This window comes from Ixodes scapularis, unplaced genomic scaffold, assembly GCF_016920785.2.
Source record: "Ixodes scapularis isolate PalLabHiFi unplaced genomic scaffold, ASM1692078v2 PGA_scaffold7__128_contigs__length_106722199, whole genome shotgun sequence".
Taxonomy (NCBI): domain Eukaryota; kingdom Metazoa; phylum Arthropoda; class Arachnida; order Ixodida; family Ixodidae; genus Ixodes; species Ixodes scapularis.
This window is the reverse complement of record NW_024609882.1, coordinates 38,446,500-38,461,626: the sequence shown is the minus strand read 5'-3', so window position 1 is coordinate 38,461,626 and position 15,127 is coordinate 38,446,500. Positions and strand designations below refer to the sequence as shown.

At 45.8% G+C, this 15,127-nt stretch overlaps 1 protein-coding gene across 1 annotated transcript; it reads right to left on the bottom strand.

Annotated features, from left to right (window-relative positions):
• Positions 1-2,889: 2,889 nt before the first annotated feature.
• LOC120848807 (alpha-tocopherol transfer protein-like) lies at positions 2,890-12,230 on the bottom strand. Its single transcript, XM_040220830.2, has 5 exons — positions 12,200-12,230; positions 11,857-12,108; positions 11,424-11,617; positions 3,173-3,307; positions 2,890-3,108 (listed from the first exon to the last, which is right to left on the bottom strand). Exons 1-5 carry the CDS (start codon positions 12,228-12,230, stop codon positions 2,890-2,892), a joined length of 831 nt encoding a protein of 276 aa, XP_040076764.2.
• Between the last annotated feature and the right edge of the window lie 2,897 nt (positions 12,231-15,127).

Here is a 15,127-nt window from a genome sequence, read left to right as displayed (position 1 = left end):
AACAAGCAAAGAATGACGTCTTTGTATAGGCTCTACCGCGACCACTCAGGGAACGAAGTCTATTACATTTCCGAAAAAAAAAATATATATATATATAGATATATATATTTGCTCCTCTCCGTCCCAACTACACCAGGGATTTTGACGGAGCCATTGTACTTTGGATCGGTATAAGATGGTACTTGGCGCTGGTGTGCGGGGGGTGGGGGGGCAATACTTGGACAACTCGGATACCATTTGTGCTGCCTGCTTCTCGGCGCCGGACTCTACAACCGAGAGGCTCCCACTCCGCCTTCTTCATCTGTTCTGCCGCTTCCCTTCAGACGCTCGATGTAGCGGCTCCATCCGCCCCGGGTTGTCGGCTCTGGCGAATCACTACGCCTCTTCAATTTCAGAATGCTACCTTCTATCAACTGCTCTTACCTCCTCCCCTCCCCCCACTAAACATGACCGCCTGGCCTCTGTCTATGGCATACACGTTAGTATTTCCTCTTTCGCAAGCTTTCTCTCGCTTCACTCTCTCTCTCTCTCTCTTAAAAAGTAAAGCCAAAACCGCAGTCTTGTCCCTTCTTCAATGTTCCTTTGAACTGAGCACTCCATATTCACATCTGATATGGAGTGAGTATCCGCCATATTGACAAAAGCTTGGTCTGCTGGGCAAGTTGGTAGTGGACATTCATCGCGTTTGTCCTGTGTGCTTCTTCGTCTTTTTGTCCCGTCTCTTTTGCGCTATTTTTAATATGAATGCCATATTGACAGCGCACGTGGAGTGTGTATTTGCACTGTGATTTCACTATATCTTATCGTGAGATGGAAGCGAGCCAGCTGCTGACAGACGGGAGGAGACTAACGCTTAGCGGACGAGCAATCTTCATCGCCCTCGTTTTGAGCCGTCATGATACGAAAGCAACTCCAGAGTCAGGTGCAACAAAGGCCACATGATTGAGGATAACCGAGCTCCCATCGCCGCCCGCAAACCAAAGGCCACGCATCAAAAGTTACGAACTGGCTGCGGCTATCAACACAGTCATGTGCATTCCATTTAATATCACGCAAGCATGACTGTCTTATTCTACAAATCGCTGAAACGAATGTAGGGGGGGGGGGGGGGGGGGGGGGGGGAGACTGACAATGTAGATCGCATGAAATCTCTCAAATATTAATAGTTCGCTTACTTGGACATGTTTGTGAATCGTGTCTAATGCGCGCACTTTCCACCCGGTAGTTACCCTACCTTTTTTTATCTGAGCCTCTAAGGTATGCCTCTAAGGTACGCGGCATCACTTTGACCTAATACTGTATTTTCCGGGCTATAGTCCCTACCCGGTGTATAGTCTGCAGAGGCAAATTCGGGCTAAAAAATAAATGTTTTCGTTTAGAAAGTCCGCACCCGGTGCATAGTCCACACGCTGTGCATAGTCCGCACCTGGTGTTTAGTTGACTCGAAATGTTTCTCATACACACGGCACACCTAGACAAATGTCTAGGTGTGCCGTGTACTCTTTCATTCACAAAATCCGTTACGTCTCGTCATAATGAACGATTTTGAAAAACGACAATCCTGTATAGTCCGCACGCGTAAATAGTCCCCACAGCCCAAAATTTCAACTTTTAGACATGTAAACTCCGCGGACTATAGTCCGGAAAATACGATATTTCGACTGTGATCACAAAAAAAAAATTGGGTTTGTGTGTGTGTTTATACAGCCTAGAACTTGGTCTGCCTCACAGGGGCGACGAGTCTCCCAGCTGTAGATGAGAAATTTAGCCAGTGCGGTACAAACCGCTAGCCTGGAGTCTTTAACGTGCGTCACGCAGTAGTGATATACGACCGCACGCCGGTACGATGCTCATCCAGATCGAAACGGGCAGGGGTGGGGCTCGAACCCAGGATCCCTGGGTTCTGCAGCGCGAGCTTTCGCTCCACGTGCTCCGAGCTGGTGTGCGCTAGACCACTCGGCCACCGATCCCCCTACTGTGATCACATTTCGTGCCATTAAAGCGATACCAGTCGTTTATTTTTGTTTCATTTTCGACCGGAATTGCCTTTTAAAATAAGGTTTGCTTACCTCCTTAATGACGAGTTTAAATGCCAAAGTCTCCCGCAAAGCCATTTCTTTCACGATTCTTAGGCCCAAGAGGATGTGGGACCGCGAGAAAACTTGGTTTTTATGTTTTATTTTTTTTTGGTCCGTGTAAAGACATGTTCTTAATCTTTCAGAGGTACTATTCACATCCATGACGTCGTATTACGACCGAGATTTAGCTCTCTACAATGCTTATTCCATTCAACCTGACCGAAAAACCAGGCCTCATTTTCTCTCATAGAGGGGATGCGCAGCGTTCTGGGAACCTTGATGTTTCCAGAACGACCTGTCGTCTGCTAAAATGGCGCCGCGCCAGCTGGCTCCCTTCTCGCGAACTTGGGGAGAGGGCAATAGAACCTAACATATCCCGTTATTCAGGAGAACTCGGTGGTCTTTGGCAGAACCGTTTCTTAATAAGGTGTCGCTAATGCGCCGCGCCCGGCAGTGCGTTTTCCTAAAACTTTAGAAAGTTGTATTTAACCCTTCCCCCCCCCCCCCCCCCCCTTGCAGATATATTGCACTATCGGCATTTGAAGTCTACAGATGCGCAGCCCAGCGTTCGATTTCTAGAATCCAGTAAGTACAAGTACTTCGCGTTGGAAAGCGAGCTTAGTATACTCGCCAGACACGTGTGGCGCACGAATCAACGAGAGTTTATACTTCATGGGTATCCGTCAGATTCATTTTATACACATTTTGATTGGCGGGACGGAAAGACATCAATACTGTGTATTTGTTGAAAACAGATTTGTTTCTCCTTCTACGAAAAGTAACCGTTCAGGCATTCTCATACTACAATATTCTAACGATCTCGTCGCTCTGAATCGCTCGATTCATTCTGCGAATGCCTTTCCCTGTAGCCGTATCTGGCAAGCTGTACAAAATACTTCTCTTGACTTCGCAAGCTTCTCTCGTAATCTTCGTAGTCGAAGGGGTCCAGGGTACCACCGTACTCCTCGGGTAGTCGGTCACGAGGGATGAGTTCATGGAGCTTCTCGTAGTCGCGTCCAATGAAGCGAACCTGGAAGAAAATGACGACCCATAATTTAGTGACGGTGGAAGTGCCGCGCTGCGACATAGCTTACCCTCTTCAGAAGCTTGGGTTTGAGAAACAACTTCGCCACAGCGAACAAGAGCTCAAAGAATGCAGGATTGTTTACGACGTAGATACCCTTTATTCGCAGAGGGTAGCATTCCTGCATGCAAAATGGTGACGATACCTTTAAATTGAGACGTTGCGGTTAATTTGGAAGTTGCGGCAGAGACTCTATAGTGCCTTCCTGTTGTATTCGAGGAACTTCGTTTTATTTAAACGATCATGAAACCTCGCTTTGAAGAGAGAAATGAGTGGATCCCGCCATCTCCTTCTTAGTCAGGTGTTAGTTTATTTATTTTATAATATTTCTCATGTTTTTAACCCCAAAGCGATGATAAATGCTAGGCCCTCACATGCCGGTTGTAAAATTTAAAAAAAAGTAAAAATAAAGTCATGACTTTAATTTTAAAGGCCTGAAAAATACCAAAAAAGAAACACAGTTATAAAAAAAAACGTTTTAATATCCATAACAGTTATACTCCACTTCACTTTAAAGTGACCGTAATGGACGCCACGGGTTGATGGAGTCCAGAAGTCGTCTTCTCGAGTTTACTATCACCGGCCAGACCAATCCCGCACAGAAAAAAAGTGAAAGCCGTTTACCACTCCCTGTAACGCCGAATTGGAGCGCAGCTCTTGAGGAGGAGGAGGGAAGTGTACTGAGGGACGGTTTCTCGGGGGTCACGTGACATAGGGGAAGGGTCACGCATGACCCCGCCCCCCCAAGGGCACGTGACCTTGTTGGGGTCACGTGACCTCAGGGGAGGGGGTCCACGTGGAGGGAGAGTCACGTGCCCCCCCCGAGGTCACGTGACCTCGGAGGGGGGTCACGTGACCAGTATTTCCCCGCTAGATCTAGCGGAGAAATTTTTTCCGCTAGATTTAGCGGGGAAAATTTTCCGCTAGATCTAGCGGGGAAGTTTCTCCGCTAGATTTAGCGGGGAAATTTTTCCGCTAGATTTAGCGGGGAAATTTTTCCGCTAGACATAGCGGGGAAATTTTTCCGCTAGATTTAGCGGGGTAAAATTTTCCGCTAGATTTAGCGTGGGAATTTTTCCGCTAGATATAGCGGGGAAATTTTTCCGCTAGATTTAGCGGGGAAAATTTTCCGCTAGATTTAGCGGGGAAATTTTTCCGCTAGATTTAGCGGGGAAATTTTTCCGCTAGATTTAGCGGAGAAATTTTTTCCGCTAGATTTAGCTGGAAAAATTTCCACGCTTAGCGCAAAAATTTCCCCGCTAAATTTAGCGGAAAAACTTCCCCGCTAAATCTAGCGGGTTTTTCCGCTAGATTTAGCGGGGGTTTTTCCGTTAAATTTAGCGGGGAAATTGTTTCCGCTAAATTTAGCGGGGAAATTTTTCCGCTAGATTTAGCGGGGAAAATTTTCCGCTAGATTTAGCGGGGAAATTTTTCCGCTAGATTTAGCGGGGAAATTTTTTCCGCTAGATTTAGCGGGGAAAATTTTCCGCTAGATCTAGCGGGGAAGTTTTTCCGCTAGATTTAGCGGGGAAATTTTTCCACTATATTTAGCGGGGAAATTTACCCATAATGCCCCGCGCGGTTACGCCGACGCCGACGGCGACGCCGCTCAAGCCGGGAACGGGCGCCTAAGAGCTGCGCTCTAAAAAAAAAAAAAACATTGCAGGATCGTAGCGTGATTGGGCTGTCGCCGTGATAGCAGACGCGCTAAGACGATGAGCGCATGACAATGCACTCTTGGCGCCACTCGATTGGATCCGTCGGTTTGTAGCGTCATCTGCCTTCAGGCGCGAAGTGAAACGGAGTGAAGCCGTCTAGAGGTCTTAATGACTCGGTAGTCTTAGCATTGCGTATACGAGCGAACGCAACCACCGTGCGTTTGCGTTACGTGGAACCCGAACTGCGGTCTTGGATTGGTGCATGGAGACGACGCGCAGGCGCAGTGTGGAGCACGCAACGCTAACGCAAATCCATACCGCTTGCGTTTTCCCTTTTGGCCCATCCTGATATACTCTCCATTCGTCGCAGCTCTGAGCTGATTCCTCGATGATGGGACGACCTTAAAAGTGCTCTGACGCCTCGGCTCTCCCTCTCTACGCTTGAGAGAGCCAATCACTGCAAGTGACAAAGGGCGTTCGACGAATGACGGGGCTAGTAAATGTTTAAACCTAAAAAAACGAAATACTTCTGCGTTGTGGCACTGAGCGTCGGGTTTCACCATGATCAGTGACTCGCCGCGCAGACCGCTCTCCGCAGATTGCACCGACCGGCGCTCCCAAGTGCTATGCGGAAGAGCAGATGCTCCGGACTTCATAGAGTGTATTACTCTATGGCGAATTACGCTCGTCGTTTCCGAGCAATGGCCTAAATCGCGACGGAGCAAGCGATCCGCGCGGTTCCCCTGCGCCTCTGACTCAGCCACTAAAAGGCGACCTCTCCTCCGGGAGCGGTTAGCGATGGCTGGGCCCCGGATGATGACGGAACGATCGGTACACTGCGATTTGTTGCCGGACAGCCGATTTAGGTGTTGCTGTCTGCTAGTCGTGCCGGACGTGTTGCTATGATGAATGCTCTACTCAAGATACTGTAGTTCAAATACCTTTGGTACTGATTTGATATCTTGAAAATACATTTGATATGGAGCATTTCCTTCCCTATCTTAACTACATTTCTCAGCGTCTTTTACTTCCTATTATAAATTCAGTTTTGCTATCTTTAAGAAAATTTTGCTGGAATGAACCATTTTAGATAAACGCCGGTTGAGGAGGTTCTGGTATAAGAATCCGTTGACACGTACATGCTTAAGCGTGCGAGGGCGCTCGCTCCAACAAGGAAGAAAGATCCTGCTGTCTCTACTAAGCTGCGGTGTTCCTATTGTAGCTGATTTTTTTGCCCCCAAGTTTGTTCTAAGACGCTTCTTCCCTCTTCTTCCTATTCCACACATTGTTCAATCTCGGAATCCTCAAGCTCCGTTTTGAGCAGGCTGGCGCCAGTTATTTATAAAATGGTGGATTTTTCACGGGTGTAGAAATCGGCACATCCCAGTGCACAGCTTAACCGTTTGCAAACTTCAAGCGGATGCCACCGAACAGAGAACAGCAAATAAGCCAGGACCAAAGGTGCAGGCTCGAAATGCCAACAAACCCCCCCCCCCCCCCCCCCCCAAAAAAAAAATAAGGAGCGGAAAAAAATTATAATTTTTTTAATGGTTGTTTTTGCTACTCGAAGAATGCAAGAAAGTCGTGGATAATTCTGGCTTTCGCCTCTCTACTCTGGCCTCGATTGAACAGAAAGCGTCCTCGACGCCCCCAGAGCTATTCTGAATCATTTTAATCCGATCAGAACTGTTGGTCTTAGAGCCCCCTGACATTCTCAGACAAGTCACGGAAGTAAATTTCTTGACATTGGTAAAGGATCAAATAAGATTTTACAGCGTACAATGGAAGATTCACCAATATTTACGGTCGCAACACGATGAAATTATGGCTGTGCTGAACTGTTGACAATTCCACGCATTGGAATGTAAAAAAAAAAAAAAAACGATCAACGAAAATAAAGCGAATATTTGGAAATAGTTGTCAAATGATCGTGTTTTTAACAGTGAACGCGCTGCGATAGCAGTCGTGCGTACGGCAGAACAGGCGAATATCAAATGGTTAATAAATCGTATTTAAATCACGGCGGAATATCGTGCAAGCATCACCCACACGACACAGCACGTAACGCCATGTGACACAAATCACAGTGCATTATAGTCCTTTCCGCCTGTATATTACAACACAAACCTTTGAACTCACTTTTACAAAATAGAAAAATACCTTGAAGCGTACACAAAACCTGGTACAACAGCGGTGAGCTCTGCGATCCGTTTCTTCAACGGTTGGGCTTCACGGGTTCACCGCCGTGATATGAACGATCCCATGTCACCAGGCGGAATACTTCTCACGTCGAGTTTTTCTGACACGGCCGCAAGCTAATGTCGTCCCGTCTGTTGTAATCCTCATACCGTCGATTTCACAAGCACTTTATAGAACGAGATATTCATCGCGGTCTTGCCGCACCCCGCAGACCACCGCAAACCACTGCCGCCGCGATGGCCAACCAAACCACGTGACACCTGCGCTGCTCCGCACTCCGACGGCTAGAGAGTAACCGCCGAATTCAGAAACCTCACTAAAACTACACTCAAACTGAAGGGCCCTCCACTTCCTCGAGGAAGGCGCGAGGGCCGGCGCTGGCCAATCGCGACGGCGGATCCGTCCTCGCGATTGGCCATCGCCGGCCCTTGCGCCTTTCTCGAGGAAGTGGAGGGGCCATTCAGTTTGAGTGTAGTTTGAGTGAGGTTTCTGAATTCGGCGGTAAGTACTATGAAGCGATCTGCGGGACAGTGACGCCCTTGGAAAGAACCACCCGATCAAAAACCGCACACCCTTTCCACCAGAAAATCTGGCGGCCACTGTAGAGAGCGGTCGAGAGCGCACAGAAACAGCCACGCGAATTTGCCATCAGTTCTTCGCCCTCGTCTGGTACTCTTGAGAGCAGTGTATGTGGGGGAACGGTGCCAGCCCGGCCCTTTCACGAAAGGGATGGTGCATGACCTTTCCACGAGCCAGTAGCCGCCGATTTGCGCGAGCACACGGGACACAATTGACGTCATAATCCTCTATTCACGCTTAAAGGGATTCTGCAATCATATTTAAGCATCTACCTTTTTTGCGGTTTCCAGATTTCTTGGAGTTCAGGCAAGCCAGCGGGCACGTAGGGAGTTACTAAATATCAATGCGTCATATTTTAACCGGACGACGCGGAAACCTCCTCCACTAAGGGGGCGACCCGCTGTGCCGAATGTGTGCGATATATGAAGTCTTCGGTCATGGCTTATTACTCGTCAGAGCCGCTAAAAGCTTCTTTTTAGTCGAAATACAAAATTTAAGTGGCGCGAACCGTTTCAATTGTGTATGAAAGTAGTGTTTGTTCAGTATTTCAAATCAGAAAAGAAAAAAGAAAACGGAGTTTATACAGTACGGACACAAGAAATGACCCATCGCCATACCCGCCACCAAGCGGTGGAAAATGGCGCCGCATACTAGAAAAGGGTATTTGATCAGCACCGACGAGCGGCGAGCGTAGAAAGGTCCCGGATGTACGCGGCGGCGCTGCGGTCGTATACGGGCTCGAGGATCCGACCGGTTCCGAGCGTTCCCAATTCCTTCGGCGAGCAGGTATGGCTTGTGGTTTGGCCGTTTGGCGGTCTGGCAGCTCGAAGTGGCTCCCGTTCTGAACTGATCATTTTTGTGTTTGCTGTCGTTTGTGGCCAATGAAGTGTCATGCCGTTTTAGTGTTTGAACGCGCAGCAAATGCAATGCGAGCCGCCCTGACTGCCCGCTTCATACGGGCTATCCAGAACATGCTTTAGTGGCGCCCTCTCGAGCCGTCGACACGGAGTGCGCCAGCAGTGAGCGCTCGCTGAGCTCACTACCCCTCCTCTAGTTTACGGCTACTCAAGCGACCAAGGACGTCATGAATCAGGTTATCTTTTGCTTGTTTTTGTAATTTTATTTTGCCTATAATTTTTAAAAGAAAGCGAAATTCGAGAAAAAGTTTCATTAAGTTACTACGGTGTCAGTGCGCTCAGGTTCGGTGCAAATTAAGAACCAGTAAAAAAGTCCTTGCAGGGCCCCTTTAAAAAGACAGAGAAATGTATGGGCTCCGGGAAAACGGAGATTAAAGATAGGCTTGCCATCACCAGGATTGAAAGCTACGTGATGGTCAGACCAATTGATCGACTACCTTTTACAAAATACCCCACTGTGGACATGGAAAGCCTGTCTTTATTCTCATTCTACCCGGAGCATACACATTTCACTGACGTCGATTTTGAAAGGATGCTGCGTCAATTTCGTAGGATACCGACGTCAATTTGTGACGATACTGACGTCAATTTTATTGCGTGTGTCGGCGGCTGGATTGCTCGTGGAACATGTGTCCACCAGTTGTTAGTGACGCTCATATATTTGGCTCATCCACCCTTTGATGAGGACAGGGATTGTTTAAAGTAGAAAACAAACTACGAGGAGGATAAGCTTTCAAAACGCAGAGTCCTCCTAAGGTTTTATGTCTTTTTGAACACGATTTATAAGCTTAGCAAGCTAAGTTCACAGAAAGAATAGGGGAGTTGACAACCCCGAGAAAGACAACAGTGCTTATCCGTGTCCATTTGCGACTTTCTTTTCCAAGTTTAGTGGTCTCTAAATGCAGTGTTTGGGTAACCTTGAGCAAAGCGCAACATGTATGCTCCGTCAGACCTCCTCGCTATTCACCCATTCTTTTGCGAAATGTATCCTAATCTTTTTTTTTTTTTAACGTGAATTCTGGATATAACAACTACGGCGCTTAGTAGATCACTGTAAGATGTGATGTGATTTTCAGTACTGGGACCATTGGTAACAACATATGTAGCTATAGGTAAAAACAAACCAAAATAACATTTTGTTTCTTTAGCACATTCTGGTGTCACTCAAGTGAATACAAATTGCGAAATACGGAAGCGCCTTCGAAAGTAATTCAAATGTTATTCGAAGTACTTGTAGTCTAGTAAAGATATATTAAAGTGAAAGTAATTTGAGTAGTACTTCATGAAGCAGGTATTTAGTAACCTATCTTACATAATTTTGTCGAACACTTATTCCTTGTTCATGAGCGAGTAGTATTTTCTGAAAAACAAACAGACTGGGAATTTTTTTTGTTTGTTTTATACGCAAAAGTTGTATTTGTATTTTGTTTTTGTTTTCGACGTTCGCAGGGCCGAAGATAAAGGAGCTACCTAACGTTTATACGACCGATTGCACGACCGCACTACGACAATGAACTTGGCAAGATTATTACGCTGCAATATAGATATTTTAAAAGTGTAAATGGAACAGCGAGCGATTTGTGATTTCCAGAGGAGAGACAAAGTAAGCGATCAGGAACGCAAGCTCAAACCAACCCACTCTATAAGATGGAAACATGAAAACCCGTATCCTTCGGACACTCGTATGAAATCAGTACGCGCCAGTAATAGTTTAAACTTGAGCACAAAGAGAACGAGAGATAACAAATGTGCAGGGATGGGCAGTATTTCAAATACAAGTATTTCAAATACGTATTTCAAACAATTTGTGTATTTTGCATTTGTATTTAATTACAAATTGGATAATGTATTTGACGTGTGTATTTAAATGCTAAAACGTGGGTATTTCAAATACAATTGTAATTAAATACAATTTTGTGAGCGAAAATCCCTCTCAAATTTATTGCCATGACTCATTTTGCTCCTTCTGAGACATGTTCAAAGCTGCTCTTTCTTCATCTCAACGCCAACGGCAACAACAAACCAAGAAACTCTTCATCTCTTCATACACTCGTCCTGCGGCAGTTCGCGTCTCGCTCACCGCGGGCGCCCGGGCACGCATCGTCTCATGTTGAGACGTTGAAACTGCCAGCCTGCTGCTGCTGCACGCCTTCCCTCGACCCCGACCTGAGGGCGCCGTCTGTGCACCGTCGGGGAGATCGGAATCGAACGCCTCGTGCAAAAGGGAGTCGGGGACGAGCCATCCTTGTAGAAACAGACTCGTTTCCCGCCCCCCCCCCCCCCTTCCCGCTCTTTTTCCTACACACACACGCGCGCGCACGCACACAGCACACGAAAAGCGAATAGCACAATAAAATATACCCATACCCAGAAACCCGGTGCAGGTGCCCTGATGTCGCTGATGCAAATTTTGAGGAATGTACTTGGAAAAGTATTTGGAGGAGACCAAACACATTTGGTTGTATTTGTATGTTGTACCTAAATGCTTTTTTTGGAAATGAAATTAGATTTGTAACTAAATACATTTTTGACGAAGTATTTTGTACTTGTATTTCGATACATATTTGCATGTAGTTTGCCCATCCCTGCAAATGTGCTATGATTGAGGGAGGAAACGCTCAAAAAGTGCCAGTCCCAACGAGGTAAACGAAGACGAACTGGCCGCACGGGGTCATGCGTCGCCTTTTCTAGCAAGTCGAGGCCTATTACGAGCCAACTACAGGCAGAAAAAAATTTGGGCGATCTGAATCAAGCTCTGGGGTTGGCGCTGTTCCAAAACGACGAGGGAAAAGAAATCCGTGTTGATCAAACGGCCTTGTCGCTGACGTGGGCTCCAGGAAACGTCGATCCCTTAGCGGGTGGAATTTGCACTTAGAATCCATCCAAAGGCCTAAATCTCGAGGTATACCTGGATAAGCTTGATTATCTTTTTGATTTCCGATGGCGTGTAGTAAAGGAGGTGAGACATCTTGAGCCCATCCAGATCTGCCACGCCCACGACGCCTGCAATTTGGGCCATTTTATTCAGCAGACCGCATTCTGACACAACCAGGTTTGCTCTGATGTACTCGTTCAGCGGGCAAACTGTCGGGTTCCAGGCACCTAAAAACATTGGAGTAGAACATAGTTGCTAAATAACAATGTTGCAAGAAAAGCAATTGTTGATTATAGAAAAAAACATTAAAAACTCTACGTGTATATTAAATAACTTATGAATATTAATTCCAAGAGTGTTTGTTCTGTTTGACTTCTGTGTCCTAAACCTTTTGGTCAGGAACACGCTTTTTGACTCCAATTCTAATTAAACATAGAAAACTCGTTCCTTAGAGCATCGGACTTACCAAATTTTGCTAAGAGAATCCCCCTTCCCAGAGAATCAGGTTTCTTGAGAAGAGTCACCAGCTTGTTTTGGTGGAATATTGCGTCAAACATGATGCGTGATGGCAGTAGGTTATCGAAGATGTCCGCGTGCTCCAACCGGACGCGGAAATACTTCCGGATGTTCTCGAATGCTTCTTCCACGCGGTACTTGCGGCCACGCAGGAACTTCACGAGAAACTCTTCATCCAGGGGACACTGCAGTTGCGATTCCTCTGTAATGAACGTAGCAAATGCAGTCTGTTTGGGAGACTCGTAGTTCACAGGTCTCTAAGGAAAGAACAAGAAGATTAGCGATCTATAAACGTTTGCATGTTTGGCCTTTGAGCGCGGTCATTTTGGTGCTAGAGTGTACAGTCGGCACTGAAAATGGTTAGCAAAAACGAACGATTGCCGGGCCGGCGCCAGAGAGACCAGCGGCACTGCAGTCACGCCAACGCAAAGTCATGAAAATTATCTGGCGAAGGCCACTTCTGTGGCAAGGGGGAAATCGGCAGACAGCATCAGCCGTTCCCAAAGCACGCTTTCGGAAGGCCGCTGTTTTGCCTTAAGTTATTCTATGCAGACTTGTACGTAATCCGTTACAAGTAACGAAATTACTTGTAATCCCTTACATTTATCAGTAATTTAGTAACGAAATAATTACATATTTTCTAAAGTAATTTTAAAGTAATTCCGTTACATTTTTTACGTAACGACTTCCTTGTAATCCGTTACATTTTTTTTTCAGGACCAACCCCCCCCCCCTCCTCCTTTTCTAAAGAAATTAGTGTCTTTATTTTGGTAAGTCGAGCACAATGACACTGTCACGCGAATCGACCAGCGCAAAGGGAGGCTTGGCATTCTTCAGTTCTGCAGCAATGTCAAAAAATCCAAATGAACATTTTTACAAAAAAAAAAGGGGGAAGGGGCAAGTTATATCCGCTTTTTTTAGTCCGTTTGGTTTTTCTTTGCGATCGAAGACGGGGAGAGGAGGACACCAAGTGATTGTGTGCCTCTTCGAGAAGCTCGAGGTGGTAAGTGCACAGAAAATAATTAACAATGTCCTTCTCGGTTAAAGTGACTACGACCGTTTTCATAATGTCACAACACGAGACAACGCTCCGCTGTCCGTGGCATCAGCGGACGTCTCTCTGGAGAACACCGGAGTAAACTGCAGTGGGTTCGTGCTCCATGCGTTTTTAACGGCACTAATAACGGTACACACAGCAAACGTGCGTTTACATTGCCTTGTTTTAACCGACGTTCTAATTGATTGTTGTTATGAGTGTGCTTTTTTTAGTACCTATATTTATATACTGGAAACTGTTTTTATTCACCAACGTCTCAACCGAGGCTCGACCAGTTCAGAACCAAAAGAAGAAGAATATCGATCCAAACCTTCTTTACTATTTAATTATCACCTTACTGTTACAACTATGTTTTGCTATTGTGTGGCAATATATGCCGGTATAGTAAGATGGACATAAATCAGTTCTTATTCTAGTTTTGGCTAGATGTATGATGATTGCCACAGCTTCGCGATTTAGACAATGGAGAATTTTAGTAGATCGGTCCGATGACTCTCATAACGATACCCAATACCCCGCCGCCGCCTTTGCACATGCATCATATCGCTACGGGGGCATCGGGACGATCTACTAAAACTCTCGTATATCAATCAACAGCTGCAACGATGAAGCTTTGTTCTATCTTCGAGGTAAATAGTACTTCCATTGCTTCGCTGAAGAAGCTTTATGCAGAGCATTTAGCATTCGTGAGGAACAATATGGCAGTCCCATCCAGGGCCTCAGTTCAGTGGGTGTTCAGCGTTGCAGTCGACATATTGAGTAAGAAATAACCCAAAATGTCTGGCGAGACTTTAGAGAGCCAGCTGTTGCTCGAAATACCCAGGGTCATCAGATGTAACAGCTTGCAACAATAAGAACGTGAATAATCTCCTTCATTTTGTTTCTTACTTGAGGACAATAATGTTGAAAGTAACGCCATGAAAGTAACGGATTACTTTTCGGGGTAACGGTCAGTTACTTTTATGGGAGGGTAATTGTAATTGTAATAAATTACAATTTAGCCTTGAGTAATTGTAAATGTAATTCCTTACTATTTTTCAGTAACGTGTGCAAGTCTGATTCTATGTATGTGTGGTGTGCTAAGCATTTGTTGCCGTCACGTAATATATTTCGGGGATCCATTTTATCGAGATTAATCAATTTCTTGCGCGAATTAAGTCGTTCACAGTATATTTCTGGTATCTTTTTGATAAACTGCTTTTTATTACGAACTTTTCGGTCTTTCGTTGCTTAGTTTTCTCGTACTTCAGTTTATTGTTTCTTCCTGCGTGTTCCAGACACGTATCGAAATGTTTGATGTGTAAAACTGGTCAAAGATTAAACCAAATCTGGAATCCTGCAGAATCGACCGTGCAAGTCATTTACATCTCTTTTTTTCAAAAGCTGTACACGTTTTTTTTTTTTTTTTTTCTTTCTATTCAGCGGCGAGAAGTTTTCGCAGTTGTTCCACGGCATCCCTCCTGACTTGCGGTGTTTCACCAAGCTCTCGCTGAGCTGCGAGCTCCAAGTCGGAGGACAGTCTGTCCATGACGAAATTGGGCAGTCCGCTTGGTCGGTTCTGAAAGTAAAGTCAAACGCAAGTGTCTACGCCTCTGCAACAATAGACTTTTTCGAAAAGACTTGGCGCCACCAATAATCTTATCTACGCACTACGGCAATGCGATCTACGGCACCTGTAGGAGTAGCCCCGAATAAAAGGAGTGAGACATGTTTGTTCATAATTTTACGATTTCGGAACGCAAAAAAAGGAGGACGATAGCAAAACAGGATAGCTATAGTATCAGTGATTTGGTCACTTTATATTTATGCTCTGAAATCACAGAGGTAAGAAAGAAGGAATGACGTCGCTTCTATGAGGTACGAAGCGCACGAGACGGCCCGAGCATACATCGTAACTACCCCACAGTTCCCCAAATCGCGCGGTGCAATGCAGAGCTGATGAGTTACCTTGTGGTATTTTCCGGAAGGTGTTATTCACCAAGGACTGGCACAAAAGTATAGCGCGACGTGCGCGCCAATTTGCAACGAATCCCTACCATTGCTGAAGTGCAACGCTGTCAAAGATGGTTGCGCAATCCTCTTTTGATGAAACGTTTGGTTTGCGCGCACTATTTTCTAATTGAGATGCTCTACGGATAGAAAGTAGTATATTATGATACACGAT